We start from the raw sequence: 19,326 nt of genomic DNA, 5'->3' as shown, positions 1-19,326 counted from the left end.
AATTTACACAATTTGAATATAATTTTTTGATTGCTTAGTTACAGAGTCGTAAACTGGATAGTTTCGTTTTCTGAAAATTTGCGATTTTCAACAATTATTACTAGAAGATTGACGACATAAATAAAAAATTCGCTACCGACAGTCACTAGTTTTTAACTTTTTCTTTTAAATGCAACAAACCTATTCATCAAATTTAGTGCGGTGGTTGCCGAAAAAAAAAAAGATTTCTCCTCTCCCATGTACTTGGAGCCCCCGAGCTGATCTCATCTCACTGTTTCGAAGCGCTTTAAGTGAACGCGCGGAAAATCGTATCTATATACTCGTATGTATAAGCAGAACTGAAAGCACCAAGTCTACCGCCACGCCGGTTATGCAGACCGAAGAAGGCTATCGTCAGCTCCGGCTTCGCACGTCTTCACGCACACCACTTTTGACCCAAAGACAGGGGCTAAAGTCGGCCTACGCTTTCGTAGGGGCAAACAGCACCTGACGTTGTTGTTTGTAGGAAGGACTGCGGCACTAACGGATAGACACAATAGACTAATAAGGCGTACATACATACATACATACATACATACATACATACATACATACATACATACATACATACATACATACATACATACATACATACATACATACATACATACATACATGCATGCATGCATGCATGCATGCGTACATACATACATACATACATACATACATACATACATACATACATACATACATACATACATACATACATACATACATGCATACATGCATGCATACATGCATGCATACATGCATACATACATCATGCATGCATGCATGCATGCGTACATACATACATACATACATACATACATACATACATACATACATACATACATACATACATACATACATACATACATACACGCATACAAAAGCAGACAAACGAACAAAATTGGCGCAGACCACATGTTGCGCCGCTGGCTGCACAACATGCGTTCAGCGCCCATTTTTGCACCCAGTCTCTAGAAATGTCGCCAGGGCAGCGTGGGATTTTTCTCGAGTCCGTACCGTGTTTTCAGCCAAGAGTAGCGCGACGGCCTCGGAGTCGGCGGCAAAGCTCAGACTGCTGAAGGCAAACAAGAACTGGCACCGCAGGAGGATGTGCTCGTAGAGTCTCGTGCGCGGTACAAACACCGGAACAAACTTTCTAGGGACTTGACGTGCTGAGGACACTGTATATAGAACCCCACTCTCTACGGGACGCATACACGCGTGGTGTCGACCCCGGTCGCGCTCTGCACACTTTCGACTAATGCTGCATACTACAGGGGTTTGCGAATAGCAGTTTCTGAGGCCGAACCGGAAAACGAACCGACTGATGCCAGAAGCGAATCGAATCGAATACGAATCTAATAGTGTCAGAAGCGAATCGAATCGCCCATCAAATATTTTTCGAATAGCTTGCGAATAATATACCTCTTTCTCACCGTTAATATCGAGTCATTTTCATACTCTAGTATTTACAACATTCGAAAACTTCTGTCATTGTACTGCACATGACAAAACAAGCTTTATTAAAAGCACATATGCATATGCAGTATTTGGAACAGTTAACTTATTCGCAAATTCAGGCAATTAATACACGGTCACGCATTAATTATCACATAGAGTTTAGAAAGGCAGCCTTGAGGGCCAATCAATATCTGTGCATACCTTCGCGAACGTTTCAAAAATGCGTGCCGCCTGCGGTGATGGCATAGCAAAAAAGAAAGTCGCATTTTTTTTTTCTATTTCGAACGGTCACGGCAGATGGTGCCACTATTATGAAAAAAAAAAAAAAGTATGTTGCATCGAAAAGAATTCATATTGATTCCGACGAGAGGCCACAGGCTCTACATCTATAAATACTACCTTACTATAAATACGGCAGAATTTCGTGCATAAAGACACCGTTCCTTGTTTGGCTTATCGACACGCAATTTGTATGTGCACGTTTATTACCATGTATTTCATTTTTGTATGTCCACCTGCTACGGTCCCTGATGGGACTGGCAGTACTGAAAATAAATAAATAAATTTCATTGCTAGCGATTGTGTTCAGACAGTGAGAAAAGTCTGACTTTCTGAGCAACGCAGCGTGCTGTCTACTCTTATGTCCACTGTGATTGGGATATAAGCTACCGCACGTTTTTCTTCAATTTCATGTTAAATCGTGCGCAGCCGGCGACGTAAAATATTCGGAAAACTTTGCTTCAATTTTTTTATATAGTGACTATTCCATTCGAGGACCTAATCGAATAGTGACTACTTGACTTGAAGATCTAATCGATGAGGACAATATTCTATTTGTTATTCGAAAGTTTCCAATTATTAGCGCACGCTTGGCTGCATACACTTCTTGTATTTGAGGACACGACCGTCGGCGCCAGTCCGACACATTCCATTGCAGCCGGTAAAGAGCCACTGGTCAGTCGTAAGCCTATTGACCCTTCGTGGGTGAGGCATAATTACCTACGCAACGAACTGGAATTCGATTAGCAGGTGCTTACACGCATACAGATTGGCTTTTCTTCCTGCGTTCCCCTTGAGACCACCGGAGAGGAATTGGCCAACGCGTGCCGCAGCGAACATCGCTCAAGACAAGACGTCGCAATCAAAGTTCTTCCACTGCGTGCGCAGGTTGCGCAGATATGACGCATTAACGTGTAACACCGCCGACACTGCTGGCCGAGACAGCGTGCATTGAACGTTGGCTGAAGGACACGGCTACCGATTATTACCGCCACTGGGAGTGTACGCTTAGAAAGAAACTGCGATCGACCTCTGAGACGCGGACACCTCTGAGGCAAGCAGAGCTTGGTTGCAGTTTTTTTGTTTTCTTCTGCTCTCTCTCTCTCGCCACTAATTTCTTTGACCTATATTTACAGGCAAAACTGAAATATTGATCGTGATGCCGAACCAGAGCATCTCCGGCAGATATATGTTTGGCTGATTCGGTCAGGGGTCAAACGTCGTATCATTTCACGACTCTCAGCTGCATGGACTCCATAGAAACTGCCTCGCTGTTGGTGTCTATGGTGTTTGTGTAGTCCCTGTTGTATAGAGAAACTACCACAGACACATGCAAGCACATGTCAGATTGCTTCACCGGTAGTGGCGGCCGTGCGGCGAAAGGTGAGTAATGCCAATCTATGGCAATCAGGTGCAAGCTGACAGTTGAGCTTCTTAATTAATGCCTTAAATGTACCTTAAACCGCTGTTACAGAGGTCTACTTGACACTGGATAAATTTAAAAAAATGGTACGTGATTTAGTCCAGTCACCTCGAACAAAAACCGACCACGCCACCGCTCGCAGCAGCTCGAGTAAGTGCCCGCGCGACCGCACAGGCCGTGTGCCACGTCAGAATTGCTCGGGCTGTTGGTCGGTCGGTACCCTTCCCGTTTCTACTAAACGGTCGAGCACCACCGTTATCCTCTGGACACACCGCCGAAGTTTCGAAACCAACCCCGCCGAGCGCACGCGAAGCCAGGGGGGACAAATGAACGACGCAGAGGGCGCCGGTTAAAAGGGCCGAATCGACGCTCGTTGTGTGCGTAACATCCGTCATTACACGAGCCGGACTGCGTGGAAGGCTACTGCGCGGGCCGCTAGGTCCGCGTGCGTTCACCATTCATCGCGGAGGCTTCGCGGATGCCATAAAAACGCCGACCCTTTATCGTTCCCCGCGAAGCAGGCGAAGGGCACGCCATTATCCCAACAAGAGTGTGTGTGTGCGGGGGGGGGCTAAAGCCGACCTGGAGTCGGAGGGAGAAACGTCTCGCCCATAAACTTTACGCGTGCGCTAAGTGCATTTCCGCACACACGCACACGCGCGCTCGTCGAGTTCCTTCGAGTCGGGGGCCCCGCTCGGTCTGTCGACGATGCACCGTGCAATATATTTGCAGGGGCGGCGCTGGCCGCGCTGAGCCTCAATTCCGCGTATATATATCGTGCAAGATGGAACGCCTGCCGAGCGCTGCTGGGCCGAGGGCCGACATATGGGTTTGCTGCTGTCCTGTTCATTTTGCGGGCGCCCCTTCCTTCTCGGCGTCCACTTGGCGCTTCGGCGCTCAGCACCGTGTTTCCCTCATTCAATGAACGCCACCGGCCCGCACGGTGCCCCGCCTGTGTGGCCACAGAGCGGAACGCCTGTGAGCGCTGATTTAGCGCGTTTGACGCCAGTCTTTTCTCGTTCCTTCCTTCAATTATCGTTGCGTACTCGGGCCTCATCTAATCCGTACGGAACAGAGCAGCCTATAGAGCTTAGCGGAAAATGCCTACAAGATTGGTGCTGAACCCTTTTCGGAGAACTTCCTAAGCGTTTTCCACCCCATGGACGGTTCTGAAACGTTGCCCAAGTTGCAATCAAGAAGAAAAGCCTCGAAGAAAAGGTTAGGTCCTACAGCGCATAGACTTTCACTAATAAAGGCAACGCCTAACCATTGAAGGGACATTGCTCGCCAGATTTATTAATATTTGAGGGCGACTTTTGCAGGACGCGTCAGTTGTGTTCTTGCTCACTTTTCACTGCACTGCCGCGGCGACTCTAACCTGCTTCGCGTTCACAGCGATGGCCGCCGTGCCGGCACAATGGCTCGGCGCACAAAGAACCTCGAGGAGGCGCACCTCGCATCCTCCACCTTCACTGCGGTAGCAACAAAGCACGCGACACACACGGCAGAAGCAGAATTGGCCTAGCCTGTCATAGTTTGACTGGAGCAGGCTTTGTTACACCCTTTGTCTGTTTATCTAAATTTGTTTCTTTATGGAAGCGTTTCGGTTAAAGAGAAGTGGAACGCGCGTACAATGGGTCCAACTGTAGTAATCACCTCTTAATTGGCGTACACAAAGACAACGTCCTCAGCTCGGTCAGGAACAGCCGAAGAGCAACAAGAGAGGAGCGGCGATCCGGAAGTCTGAGCGGTGGCCCAACATTTCCGGCTGCGGAGACGTCTGGCGTACCGACACCGGGATGGCAAGGTCGCGCGACAGCGAGGCCTTCCGCTACCTCAAGCTGAAAGCGGGCGCGGGGAAACTTGGCAGATCTGCCGAGCAAGTCGGTTCTGTGGAAACCAGCAAAGTGGAGAAAATTTCACGACAGGAAAAAAAAAAAAAGAAAACTGGCATCCATTTGAGAGTAAAACTCGTATAGGTTTTCTTTGTAGCTTCGCACTTCTCTCGAAGTGGATGAAAATTTTTCTATTTCATTTGCCGAGCAAGCGGCTCTAATAGAACATAACGCGGCATCTTGATTGCACTGGAGCAGCTGTTCTCTGCGCACAATCCGCTAGAGCGCCGCATGTAGTTCGTAGGCCTCGTGCGGGTTTGCACATGACTAAGCGCATATACGCGGCGAAGTCGAATTCAGGCATTCTTTGCTCACACACTACAGCCACAACCTCGCACGTAGCCATCATGCGCAATTGCCAAGTATCTAACATTGTTTAGTTGCTCTTGCAAGCCGCATTCAATTTTCACCAAAAGATGCCAAATGAGAAAGTGTATAGTTTTTTTTTTCCATAATTTGAAAGCCAACTAACTAATGTCGAGCCTATGGCGTATACACTGGTGGCGCCGAATGTTCTTTTTTTTTTTCACCCTGAGGATGCCCAAAAGTTTCTTAATCATCATCGTTACCGCTGCTGCAATCTAAACCCTGCATTCAGAGCGAATAAATAAAGACACAAGAATAACAACACTGACAATCGAAACACACAGCATTAAAGAATTTGAAAGTTCTATATTTCGGACTTAATTTTCTCTGACATAATTTCAACGAAATCACTATGCTTAATATTATCGGAAGCAGCATTTTTGAAGATGTTCGACCGCGGCCGCATTCGTTGTGGTTCACGGTCAAGAAGCCGTCTTATGCGGCTGTTTGATCTGCATGCTCACTTAGCACAGCATGGCTCAAACGGCCTAACGAGCGAACACGTAAGGCATGCGCCAACGTGAAGCGTCAGGTTGCCAGTGCGTTGTACTCTGCAAGCAACTTGAAGGCTTAAAGCGCCATTCTGTCGAGCAACTCTCGCGTGCTATCGCACAAATACTACTTTTTTGCCCGTTATGATGTAAAAAGTAGTATTTGTATTTATTTTGCACATTATATTTTACATTACACCACATGTAGAGCTCCTGTAATAAGTAATTTTACCGTTATATTCTGAATACTGAACACAGAATTGATCCCCTTTTGGTCGCACTGTCGATTAGGGCGTCTGCTTGAAATGTACGCAGACACCATAATCGATTATGCGACCATTTCAATGTATATCCAAGCCACGCCTTCAACTCACTTTGCTGAACTAAATAGAACCCATCGTTACGCAGCTTAGTATCGCGTGCATGTCATTCGGTAATCGAATCTCAGAAATTATTTACGTAGGGCCATAAATACACATGTTCATTACATCCACTGAAACGCGTCCTTCCGGAACTAGGCTCTTAATATCCCCTCGGTTCGTGTTTCGCTCTCAGGTTGTGTCCGTGCCCGTTGAAAACATCCGAAGCGTGATTACAAGCTACGATAAGAGAAGCAGGCGTGAGCCAGGACTCTCACGCGTCCAGCTCGACTGGAAGAAACCGGGCATTTGTATACGCAGGCGCACGTACGCATATGTATATACCGGGTGTTCAAAATTAAACGTTATGGTTTTCTTAAAATTAGGCACTGGGAGGCACGCGAAGACCACCTGTGCAAATAATTTATGTGGCCGGGGGGAGGGGGGACACACAAAAAGAGATAATAATTATCGCTGTCAGCAGCCCAATTACCCAAAATTGAACAATTAACTTTTTGTTGACTGCAGTGAGCGAATGTATTTGTACAGAAAAGGTAGAGGCAGTCGTGTTTCTGCACAGTATCAGTTGGAAGAGTTCTTCTAGCGTGCCTGTGCTCCGAGATGTCCCTCTCCGAATTTTATTTGTCGTTCGCACGATTACGCATGCAAGAGAGTAAGCATCGGCGCAAAGCTCCTCCCTGATGTGACGCGGCTGTTGCATGCGGCGTTTAGTCTGACAACGGGGCGGAGGCAAAGATGATAACTGTTCCCCTTCCCCTCGCGGCTGGCGAAATCAAGGTATGACAGCGCGGTGTGCCGTGCAGTTGTTGCTCTTGATTTCTATAAATCTTACAATACTCGGAAATCAGCAGTCACTTTATTTGCGTAGCCGAGGCAAGGACCATGCCCGCTCGTCCGGTCACCATTACGCAGGCGCACTGCCCTTCGGCTTCTCCGCTCGCGCCATTATCTCGGCATGGCAGCTGCCGCCATCATTACAGGCTGCGCGGTCGCGCGTTACGACAGCGGTTCCGCGTTCTTCGATTTTATATTTCGCCAGCCGAGAGGGTAAGGGGGACAGTTATCATCTTTGTCAATACCTCCTCTCCGTTGTCAGACGAAACGCCGCACGCAACAACCGTGTCACATCAGGGAGGAGCTTTGCGGCCATCCTCAATCTCTTGCGTGCGCTTGAACAATTCTTCCAGCTGATACTGTGTAAAAACACGACTGCCGCTAACTTTTCAATACAAACATACTCGCTCACTGCAGTCAACAAAATGTTAATTATTCAATTTTAGTTCTTTGGGCTGCTGATAGCGATAATTATTATCCCACTTTGTGTCCCCCTGGCCACATAAATTATTTGCACAGGTGGCCTTCGCGTGCATCCCAGTGCCTGATTTTAAGGAAACCATGAAACTTAATTTTGAACACCCTGTATATACGCGTACGCGCTGGGTAAATCCTGCACGGAGAGACAACCGAGTGTGTCATTGTTGCCCTCAAGCTTATACTTTGTTGGAAGGTCCTCAGCCACTGTGAATCACATTCTTGTGTAAAAAAAAGAAACTCATAACGAAACGTGCATTGCCGCGTACAATTACTCTAATGTCAACGAATTTCCTTTCTCTCTCTCTTCTTTAGACTTCAAAGTGGCTTCATTTATCAGAAGCCAATGATGCCGTCATCGCAAGAAAATCGTGTACGGCATGTGTAACTTTCGGTCTAACATATCTAGACTTTTTTTTTTCTTTTTTTTACAATTCGTTCTTTACCGCATGCTTCCTTTTTTTCTGGAGACCTTTAGTCTATATATGCGTCGCCATTATCGTTCAACAAAGGTGTTGCCATCTGACGAAATACAAGTTCCGTATAGTACTTTCTATTTCAAATGGAGTCTTAACCGCCGTGTTTAGTTGATTGATTGATTGATTGATTGATTGATCTACAGGAAGATGATAACAAGTCGAAGGCTGCCAGTGTACTGTGCCTCCTTACGTCTACTACTGTCGTAAAAAACAACACCCATTTGGACAAAACACGTTACCGCGTTTGGGCGTTTGCTGGGCACCTGCCAAGAGGAGCTAACTCGTCTTAACTTTTCAACTGGCCTCGGAAACTTTTGTTATTCTATATAAGCGATAAGTCGTTCCAATTTCATCTCTTAAGATGGATTACTTGACACCACATGAACGACAAATCGCAATCTTCACTTGCCTAATCTAAGAAGCTTCGCTCATCAACTTTTAGATAATTATTTTAGCGCGCATATGTTGTAGATGTGGTAGTGAAATGGGGCAGTAATGAAGTCATATAACCGCGCAGCAAAGGTCCTGACACTTGCATGCATTTTGAGATGTCCTCCCTCGAAATGTGCTACGATATGTAAAACTGTCCTACATATAAACGGGTTTTGTCCCGTAAAACTTTACGGGGGCGTTTTCGGGAAATTAAGTCGAACGTCAATGCATTTCGTAGTACATTGTGGAGACGGAATATTTCGAAACTAGAGCTAGCTGTGTTAAATGGAGCTTTAATTCTGCAGTCCCGCCAATTCAGTAGACGGGGCCTGCTGTAACTTTTACATTTTCTCTCTCTCTCTCTCTCTTGCTTGGAGAAAAATCCACCTCGCGCTCTGATTCTACTATGGTAGCAACGCGCGAACAGCCTTCTGGATCCTGGCCCAGGCTCCTCCGATGCGCCTATCATAATGAAGTTCTACTGAGGCATGCGGCTGCAGTGTGAATTTGTCCTGCCAAAATCACACTGCATTTCTAAATTCATCCCCCCCCCTCCCCCCGATGGTCTTACATACTGCATGTAGTGCATGGTCGTTCGTAGTGCCGGAAGAGTCGGGGCCCACGACTTCCTATCGACAGGTGAGTGCAGCTTCCCGAGCTAGTGGAGCTCCTTCTGAAACCACTTCGTGCCGTCGAAGCCCTGTACGATCCCGAGCATCGAGCGCGAGTCTGATCGAATCCTGCCACTGGCGTCCTTCATGAAGATAGCGCTCGGTGTCTGGAAATCGCTACAAACGCATACGGACCTCTCTTTACGTTGTGGCGATTTCCAGCATCCGGGAGTCGATAAAAATGGAAAGATAGGCGGCCACTCCGCCGCAAGGCGCCTTCACCCATCCGCATACGTGTACGCGTTTCCCCTCGCAATCGCAACTCGCTCAAGTGGCACGCGCAGTCTTTCTTTCTGCTGCACACAGCGGTGACCAGTCCAAACGCGACCGTGAGGGACGAGCTCGCCGCGTAAGCTTATCGCGCGCTCCTTGAGCTGTTTGTCTCACTCCAAGAACAAGGGGTGTGTTGACGATTACTTTATACCGAGTAAGTGTTCTCCCATATTTGGCTCCATTATTCAGGTTACTCTACCACAACCCCCGCCCACTGTAGTTACGTTCGCTCTTATTGGGCACAAGCAGTGCGGACGTATTCCTCGGGAAACTATGACAGCTCTCCATCTTAAAGAGCCCCTCACCAGGCCACATAGCAAATTTCGGTTGTACGTTGGAAGCTTTTTACGTGCCCTCGAGGGGGCGTTCTGCAGCAAGAATTTTTCAAATTGGTTCATTAATAGCCGAGATAGCACTATTTTAGCGCAGCGAACCGATCACTCTTTAAACAGTTATACCCTTTGAGGCGTATATTTGTCCCACAAGAATAATCGTCATCTCTCTTGCTTGCGTTTCCTTTCTTGAAAGCGCTGCGATCGCTACTTTCCTGCCGATAATTGTATGTCACGCCTATAGCGCGCATGCCGTTCGTGACTTGGAAGTAGCGGTCTCGCAGCGTTAAAGAAAGGAAATGCGCGCAAGACAGATGACGATTATCGTTGTGGGACAAGATACGCCCCAAAGGCTGCAAACTCTTTTAAGAGTGATGATTTCAGGAGGCCAGCGCCACTGCCAAGAGAGACACTCTCTACACTTGCCCCGCCTAGCCTCCGCAAGCGAAATTCCTTCCCAGCGTTCTCACATACCGAAGCTCGAGGATCGCGTGACGGATACACCACGGGCTCCGCCTTCATTTCTTTTTCTCTGTTTTTTTCTTTATTTTTATGCGCGGCGCACTTCCGCTGACGGCGTTACGCGCGAGCTGTTAGGTTTCCCTCGTTTCGCGCAGCGCACGATTTACCGCTCGGTGCAAGAAGACACCTGACTCGCGGTATAAGTCAGTGCGTCACGAATACTGAGGCAGACATAAGCAGGTGACAGAGCAACGTCGCGCGCTAGAACAGAGTAGAAAATGGCATAGTTTCGTTGTCTGCGCGCGCGACTGCACGACGTGGGAACAAGCAGACGAAACTGAAATACATCTCTCTTGCTGCGGTGCGAAGTAAAACAAAAGACGCAGACATACAATTTGTGTGCTTTATTATTTCTCTGAACTTTAATTCGTCTTTTGAAGAACCAGATTACACAAATAACAGATGTTGCCTTGAATAATTATAGAAAACACGTGCCACTATGAACGACGTCAAGGCACTGCCATGTACGTAGGCGCACTTGTGCGATATTCGTCGACTCTCCGACCGTGAGCTTGCGCCCGAAGGCGTTCGATTTGAAATTCCAGCTTTTTCCGCGGCGCGTAGCGATGTAAAACTAGTAATACTTAGCAGACACGATCGTTAGCACGCATTGTATGCACGGTGATTGTCAGCTCAAAGTGGCCAGACCTGGTGAGGGGCCCTTCAATGGAGTAAAAACGTGTATCGTGATGTTGCTCTTGCCTCTATACTGCATAAAGTATTTTCCAGCACGCCATTTCCTTCAGAATGCAGGCCGCGGATTTCGGTAACGCGTGTGTGCTCCTTCGGCACTTTCATGACCAGTGCGAGACCTCGTAAATCGAACCCGCAGGCGCCGAGCGTATTCTGCACGGCGCACGGGAGCACAGCTGGCAGGATGGCTCGGCGGCCCTTCTCCGACCGGGTCGCAGGCCACGTACGCACCCAGATAAGGCAGCCGAAGGTTGTGGGATGGACGGGTTTATTGCAGCTCGTCAGCCGGTGGCGCGGCGGCCGGTAGAGTTGCTGGCTGCGCATGAGTCCACCACATGGATCTTCCAGCCCAGGTGGCGGTGGGTGTAGCACTGCGGCACGGCGCCAGCGTTAGCACTCACCCGGTATTGTGGACAGGCTGAAATTATTAGCTTCTCCCAACTTGGGAATTAAAATGCGCGTGAGCGCATTTCTCTCTGGTTTGGTACTCGTATACTGCTTAGGCTTTCGCCGCTTATTATTATTATTATTTTTTTTTGCTTTGACAGCACTTTCACTAAACGCGGGTAATGCTTATGCCTATACGTTATGCATATCTTCGCGCTGCATGATAAGAAGATTTAAAAGTCCGGTGTCGTTCAGACTCCTTTCTCCGCGAAGCGCATATTGGCTCAATAAATATAGTTTAGGAATTACTGAATTTTAAGTAAGAATCAGCGCAGATAGGTGGCGGCAAGCATGTAAAGCTTGCTTTATCATAAGCGGGTGGGCTACAAGCCATCAGATATGGTTTTTAATTTAAATATTTGAAGTCGCCGTATATAAGGGTTACATACCTCGAAAAAAAAAGAAACGAAGGAGCACAGTGATTCGATTTAAAATTACATGCAGAGTATAAGAGGGCCCGTGCAGGCAGTGGTATAGACAACACTTTTACGAGCAGCAAGGTGACTCGCAAATAATCTCGAATGTTCGACAAGGGGGACTCCAAGGAAGTTGAAACGACCGCGTCTATCTCTCCTGAGCTCCGAGAACCGCCAAAGTATAAGCGGGCTCCAACATTATCGATTGCCGCAGAACCGCATGAGTGCGCCATCGATTAGTCGTCATGTCCAACTTACCGGTGTGTCAGAGAAGGTTTAGGCCAGAACCCTCTGACAATGCTAGTTCCTTTAATTGTGCCCCCGTAGATATATAAAACAAAGCAATAGAAAAGAAAGCAAGAAAGCAAACAAACAGGCGTCTTGGCTTGTTGAATTTCTAGAGACGTAGAAGTTGCTGCGTTAGCTGCTACTGACAAATAAGCTGATACGTGCCGCCAAATGATTATGTGTAGAAGGAAATAAAAGAAGTAAAAAAAAAAGCATTTTTCTTGCTCGTACAGCTGGATTCACATGAAGGATCGCGTTTCACCGGAGAAAAATGTGGTAGCTCAGGGCCGCCGAATCACGCCGTACACAAGGACTCCTCAGACGAACTGCTAGCGGCGTGGTTCGTTGCAGCGATAGCCACGTAACGTTCGTTTGCGAACTAACCGAAGGAGCGATCCGGCTTGCCGTGTGAATTCGGCTTAAGGATCGCATTTGCCCGCAGCTCAAAAAAATTTGTCGCACGAGATGGCCGCGACATTTGCACGCAGTGTGAACAGGAAAACGTGCGCGCAGGTCTCTCCGAGAGCCCGTCTAAACGACAGCAGCGATGTAGCACAGCACACCTGATAGTAGACGAGGTCGGGCGTGTTGCGGTCCGGCGTCCAGCGCAGGTAGGCCGGCGACCCGTCTCGACATTGGAGCTGCAGCCGCTGCCGGAACTGCTCGAAGCTGTTGTACTCGTCGGGCTGCTCGCCCAGCGGGAGCTGCCACTCGCACAGGCGCCCCACTGCGGTTTGTGCCAAAGGTGCCGCAGTCAAGGCACGTGACTCGGAGAGGTGTACGAGCGCAACGCAGTGTGCATGCTCCCTCTTGATCGTTGGCGAAACCCGCGCCACTTCGAGCTGTATACGCCTGGTCCTCCTCCCAATTGCCCTCGACTATAGGTAAATATTTTCACGGGAGGGCCGCGGGACAGGCGACAGGCCGTTCTTTGGACACTCCTGGGCCGCTATCTTGTACTCTTTGGAAAAGCCGACGTTTAGTTTCGCCTCACGCGATTGGCCTAGTTGGACGTAGTCCGCGATATCGGCGCGGCCTGGACGATCGCGTGAAACGAAACTGAACGTCGGCTTTTCGAACGCGTACGGTAGCGGCGACTGGACTACATTCACGGCACGAGTGTCAGACCTCGTCGAACAGTCACCCTGTCTAGGTCAAGAAGGAACAGTCCCCACTTCTCCCATCATCTTTGTTGCCCAGAATAAACTACGGTTCTGAATGGCGCGGAAAGGCAAGCACTTGGCCGGCTTAAACAGGCTTGTTCCCCTATAGCTTCTGGCGACACGTACAGTATCCTAGCCGTGATTTAATTGCCGATGTTATCAGTCTATCCCGGCGTCAAGGAAAGTCTGGTCTGGTCCGGTGGCAAGAAAATCAACACCCACGCGCGTTGATTTTCTTGTTGGTACATGTACAGTTATGAGGCTGCGTGCTGCTAAGAGAAAGGAGTGTGGTATATAGGTCCTCACCTAACCCCCATGTCTACGCTACTGCCGCAGGTGCAACCCCAAAAGACTTTACTTAGCGTGAGCAGTATAATGCTCTTATCGATCAGCGAAACGTGGCAAATAGCCACGTTTGTGTACGCAAGCCAAAAGGGCTTGTCAGATATGCGCGACGACCTGCCACACTGCGGTGGAGAAAGAAGGGCCAAGCAATACCTTTCGGTCAGACTGCGCACTTTCTTTCGCCATCCAGGTGTAAAAATCCGCGGTCTCAGTACACACATTTCTTTTGCCAGAACTTTCTTTTTCCCCGCCCGAGCAGTGAAACAGTTTTCTTTTCCTCTTAAAGTTCTAGGTGCCCATCGCGCTACATGTACTAATGGCAAAACACGACGTAAGCAGCGTCCGGCGAACAACCGCCAATATTTCCCCATCCGACACGGCGCGGCAGAACGAAGTCAGTTTAGCACAGCCGTTGCGTCACTGCCCAGTAACAGCATCGTTTTTGGCCCTGGTAGCACTACGTCGCGCCTACGTCATGCGAGACAAATACTGAGTGCCAAGCACATCAATGAAGCCGCTTATTCGTTTCTGTGTATCAGAAAATGGCATTCACAGATTGATACACAGTAGCGCCGTACACATGCCTGCCGTGTCATGTCAACTTCTCCGTGAGTTGCCGCAAATGTAAAGGTGATAAGAATATTGCTTACGAGACGTCGGTAATGAAAAAAACGCGCATCATCGTTACTCTTGAGTAGCGCGTAGGCACAGGCGAGAGAAGATGAGCTGAATGCAGCAGATGGAGAAAGCTTTTCCTTTTGTCTTCTTTTTTTAAATGCTATAAGTTGTATAGAAACGTGGCGAACATAGTGTATTGAGTTGCTACCGTACATTTGTCCTCTACATGGGTAGCATTATACAGAAATATATGCCAAGACGAAGGCGCTGCTAAGCCTAATGCTTTGGCACACAACTTACAGGCTTTTTATCAGTTCCTGTTTTGTCATATAATCTTAAATGTTGTCCCCCTTTCAATTTCTTGCTTAATACGTTTAAGCGAAACTTGAAAGGGAGGCAACATTGCTTGCGCAATATTACATTTTAAGATAACATGTATTTTGAAAAGAGGCTCGCAGAATAACTGAAGACAACTGAACTTTCTCGAATGTGCACATCACTTTCAGCGCGCCCGATATTGCTCGAAACAGTACGCACCAGCATGTCGCACCTGCCACGATAATCGTTGATGCTCTCATGCCCGCACCAAAAAGTGAACCAGAGTAACATAGAGGGATTATTTACTGTCTTCTCATGGCATTTACGGGCAATATATCGCACCTTGAAAACGTCATATAACGCTCAGGTCTGGCAGTAGCCATGACGCCTCTTTGACAAGCTTGTGATAATCTGATAGAACATCCGCCATCAAGTTGTAAAACTCGAGCCAGTAAATGCACTGAAACCGTCACACCCCCATACTTAAACGCCGGAACACAAAACAGCAGCGCAGCGGAGTCAACTCACCAGCCGTGGGATAAGGTCTTCCGTTTTTGTGTCGAGCGACGCCAGCATAGACGCGCTCGACCTTGCGTTCCGCGACTGATTTGTGCTCGTAGCCACCTCCAGGGTCGGATGTAATATACAATGGATGGTTCTTGGCTGTGTTCTCTTGGTCGTTGCCTCCTTCGACCACAAACGTGTACGTCTTTCCACGCTGCACCCAGAGTTCTGGTATGAGGACACCGTTGACGTACCAAGCGATTCCCCACCCCACTTGGCCCGTCACTGCCTGGTAACCTTTGCGGCCTCCTGCAGGGCCGATCTGCATCTGGAAAACGCCGTCTGCCGGGCACGACACCGGCGGGATCTGCCATGCGTCGTCTGCCGACCCTTCGGCCGCCGAATTGCTTTCTGTCGCGTCATCATCCGGGGCCGGGCAGTTCCAGGCAGGCTGGCGGGCAAAGTCCAAAAACATGTCCCCTGGGAAGTAGCGAATAGGAGCCTCAGGAACCTTCACTCACCATTTTATTTCCTAGGTTTCATACCAACCTTGACTGTGAACAGAATGATAAGATGCGTCAGAGTGATCATTGACAGGTCCTACGGCCCACATGACTGCTTGCGGACCGTCAGAGTAGATGTGCTGGTCGTAGTTGGGATCCTCTAAACAAACAACGCGAGTTAGGGACGCTCTAGGCACACATAGCTAGCAGTGCACTCACGAGCTGCCTGAGGTCTGCGGAAGGTGACCATGTGATAGCCATTCAGCACTGCCGCGTCCAACATTGTCACGCTGTCAGCCGCCCCGCGGCTGATTTTGTTGTCTGGGCAGCTCCCGCGATTGCCCACACACTGTGAAAGGAGAGTATGAAACTTACGTGCCTCGAACCAGACCAAATTCCTCACATACCTGCTCCTTGCTAGACAAATAGTAGTCTACAGCGTGTCCTCTACCATTCCTGTCGATCCAGGCGACAATGGCGTCTGCGTCCAGCATGCGCGACTTGGTGTCATCCTTGCTTAGGCCGAAGGACATGTACTCGCCCTGACGCACGCGACCGACCATCTGCATGACTGCCTGGTCGCGCTCCAACACCCAGCGCAGTTCCAGGCCTAGGGGTTCGTGCAGGACTTGGCAGTTGAGGCCCCTGGTGGTTCTGGCTCCGGTCCTGCTCGTAGGCCTGACTGGGGCCGCGGTGGAAACGGGCTGGACCCGCTGAACGGGCGGCACGACAGCCCGCTGCTGTGCCTCGGCTTGCGCCAGGGCCAGCTGACGCGGTGATGGCGGGACGCGAACATTGTGGGGAATGGAGATGCTGCCGAAATCCACTTGTGCCGCATCGCACCATACGCCAAAGCGATCAATGTCGTAGGCGCTCAGCCCGTCCGGCAGCGAAATGAAGACGGTCTTGCCCGTGGCGGGTGCCAGAGGTGCGTCGCTGCGAGAAGGTGTGCCAGGGCGGGTCACGCGAGCAGGTCTCCCACGTGTCCACTCACCTGCCGTTCTCGTCGAGCAGCCGCGTGCCGCCGCGGTGCTGCTTGGGGCCCTTGGACACCCACCAGTAGGCGGCTGGGCAGACAAGCACACACACTCACATGGTTCAAGCGCTTTTATTCTCCCCGTTTGTACAGATCAGGGACGCCGCTCACCGGGCCCGAGGCCGTCGTACTTGAAGTCGGGCACCAAAAAGGTCTGCGCGTCGACCAGCGAGACCCGGCCGGAAGACACGCCATGGTCCCAGGTAGGCAGAGCCTTGAGCACGGCCGGCTTGGGCACCTCCAGGTTCCGCGGGATGATCAGGTCGCCGAAGTTTGCCTGTGCGACGCCAACCGGAGCTTTAGGAACACAATTCTAGGACAGTCCACCGAAAAACATCAGGGCAGGAAATAAAAGTTCTTACACTAGGATGGTTCGTAAGACCTAACGCTAACCAAATGTGCTGCCGGATATGGCGGCTGGCCGATGAGCATTTACGAAGGAACAAATTTATGAATTCGGCCGTCCAGATCTGTGCATACACTTACCCTAAATTTTCGACACCAGACAGAAAACCATCGGATTTTGCTGATCGTTTGTCCGGCCGGCAGTTTGAGCACCAGGTCTTGACCATTATAGGCGCCGAGCGGTGTTGTTCTGCAATAAAAATGTAGCGCTTTGGAACGAGGCCGCCCGCGCGACGCTTTAGCCGTCTCCTACCTGCCCTTCTCATCCGGGATGATGAAGCCCGTGTGGTCCGGCCGAGTCGAAGAGCCTGCCCAAAAGTAGGCATCTGCGCGCAGGAGAGTCAGAAAATGCAGAAAATGTTTACGGATGAAAGGACAAAGTTCTTTTGTGTGTGTAACTTCAACACATTTGCGTATTTTAATAGCTTGTTATCGAGCGAGAGGCCCGGCACAAACGGACGCTTCCATTGCGTGAGTTTCCGCACAGTGATAGCGTCAGCAGGTGCGAGCTCGTGCCCTCGAATCTTCATTAGGTTCGCCATGAATATGACCGGAGTACAGATCTATGCATGACAGTCAGATCGAACATATGCTGATGTGTGCTTACTACAACATGACCGCGCTACTACGGCTCCCTCGGAACCCTCATTCGTGAGTGAGGTTGAAGGCAAGGTGAACGCAACGTGAAGGAAGTTGAAGGCAACGCATCTCACCAGCACCAGCTTATGAGTCAAAACGAACGCTTGACTCGCGCGCACCAGCATGAACATCACAACACAACCACTCTTGCGCCTTGCCCACCTGGTCCTGTTCCGTCATAGTGAAAGTCCTTGAGGTACAGCGTCGTGTCGTCCACGGCGTAAAGCTCTCCGGAGACGCCATGGAAATGTGTGTTCAGCTTCCCGATTCGAGCGCCCAGGTACGGCTCCGCGGCCGCGGCCGCGATAACCGTCCACAGGACCCAAGCGTGACTGTCGAGGAGCATAGCCTCTGGAGCAATGACCGTCGCCGGGGCTCTTATAAACGCGGTACTGACCCGGCTCCCTGAATTGGGTCAGCGGGCAAGGAGGCTGCCCCTCGCGACGCACAAACTGGATTTCAAGGTTCACTTTCTGCCGCCAGCCGAACAGTTTCGCGGCCAGTCGGCAGGTGAGAATTATCCCTTCCGGCGACCATTGTGTCTTTGTGGCTGGCGACCTTGAGGTTGTCGCCGCGCCTAAGGTGGCACATCCCCAAGGACGGGCCATCCTCCCGACAGAGCATCGGCCGCGGCGGCGTGGCTGGCGCGGCAGGAAACGCCTCTTCGCGGCTGACGCAAACCACCTGAAGCGCTGACAGCACGGGGAAGTGAGCGCTACTACTACAGTCGCGCCTAGGCACGGCAGCTGAACGAACTGCCACATTTCCGCAGCAAATTCCTCAATCCCGCTCACGCACGCAAGTGAGCGTCGATCGAATGTCGCCTATATAGCGCAACTATTGCTATACCTGTTCAGGCGCACCCACTACCATGCTCCGAACGAATGAACATAGCAGTGAAGAGAGTGCAGTTGCACAAGAGAAGCAAGACGCACTTATCGGGGTCATTATGCATGCGCGCGTACAGCCATCGCTGTCGGGAACTGACAGAAGTTTCGCAGCCGCGTGACACCGAAAGAGGATAAGCACTGGCGAACCACAAGCAGCACGGCGTGCGACACGAACAGCCGCCAAACCTGTTTCATGCCGCGGGAGAGAACGACAGCAAACTTTATTTTGTCACATCAGGTCCTACCTCTCCCAGCCAATCAAACATCGTGGACGCGATGCATCGACCGCAGAGACAGAGTCAGGTACAGGACTTTGATGCACGGCCGCTTTCATGAATGTTGTCAAGCTTCATTAGCTGAATTTCGAATTGCCTATCTAGCGCATTGCTCCAGAACCCACGTGGTAATGACAATACTTTCTCGAATTAGCTGCTACTGGGGTTCTTGCTTTCCTGTTCGTCCGGAGAAGACCCCCCCCCCCCCCCCCCCGGCCAGGAAGACTATATCTGGTGAGACCTACATAAAGGACGGACTTACAGGCGCGTATGCAAAACAACCTAGAATGGTGATAGGACAAGCATGCACATTTTTGGTACATGAAACCACTTTGCATAACAACAAATTCGTTCATGACGACCAAGTAACACACCTCTGAGTTACGTTTGATCGCCTTGCATTCCCTGTCATTTTGTGACAAGAGCGCAAAACATTACACG

The 19,326-nt window shown here is 49.8% G+C and overlaps 1 protein-coding gene across 1 annotated transcript in view; it reads right to left on the bottom strand.

Annotated features, from left to right (window-relative positions):
* LOC142566074 (unextended protein-like) overlaps nt 1-18,245 on the bottom strand; it is a 151,095-nt gene extending 132,850 nt beyond the window's left edge. Inside the window, exons 1-11 of the mRNA XM_075676814.1 lie at nt 17,883-18,245; nt 17,335-17,407; nt 17,163-17,271; nt 16,788-16,953; nt 16,635-16,707; nt 16,048-16,576; nt 15,860-15,989; nt 15,687-15,800; nt 15,162-15,617; nt 12,753-12,916; nt 11,270-11,409 (exon numbers count right to left, since the gene is read on the bottom strand). Of these exons, the coding sequence (XP_075532929.1) occupies nt 11,320-11,409; nt 12,753-12,916; nt 15,162-15,617; nt 15,687-15,800; nt 15,860-15,989; nt 16,048-16,576; nt 16,635-16,707; nt 16,788-16,953; nt 17,163-17,271; nt 17,335-17,407; nt 17,883-18,066 (2,088 nt within the window). The 5' untranslated portion in view covers nt 18,067-18,245 and the 3' untranslated portion in view covers nt 11,270-11,319. The remainder of the gene's footprint in view (nt 1-11,269; nt 11,410-12,752; nt 12,917-15,161; nt 15,618-15,686; nt 15,801-15,859; nt 15,990-16,047; nt 16,577-16,634; nt 16,708-16,787; nt 16,954-17,162; nt 17,272-17,334; nt 17,408-17,882) is intronic.
* Between the last annotated feature and the right edge of the window lie 1,081 nt (nt 18,246-19,326).

This window comes from Dermacentor variabilis, unplaced genomic scaffold, assembly GCF_050947875.1.
Source record: "Dermacentor variabilis isolate Ectoservices unplaced genomic scaffold, ASM5094787v1 scaffold_12, whole genome shotgun sequence".
Classification (NCBI taxonomy): domain Eukaryota; kingdom Metazoa; phylum Arthropoda; class Arachnida; order Ixodida; family Ixodidae; genus Dermacentor; species Dermacentor variabilis.
This window is presented reverse-complemented; position numbering and strand designations above follow the sequence as displayed.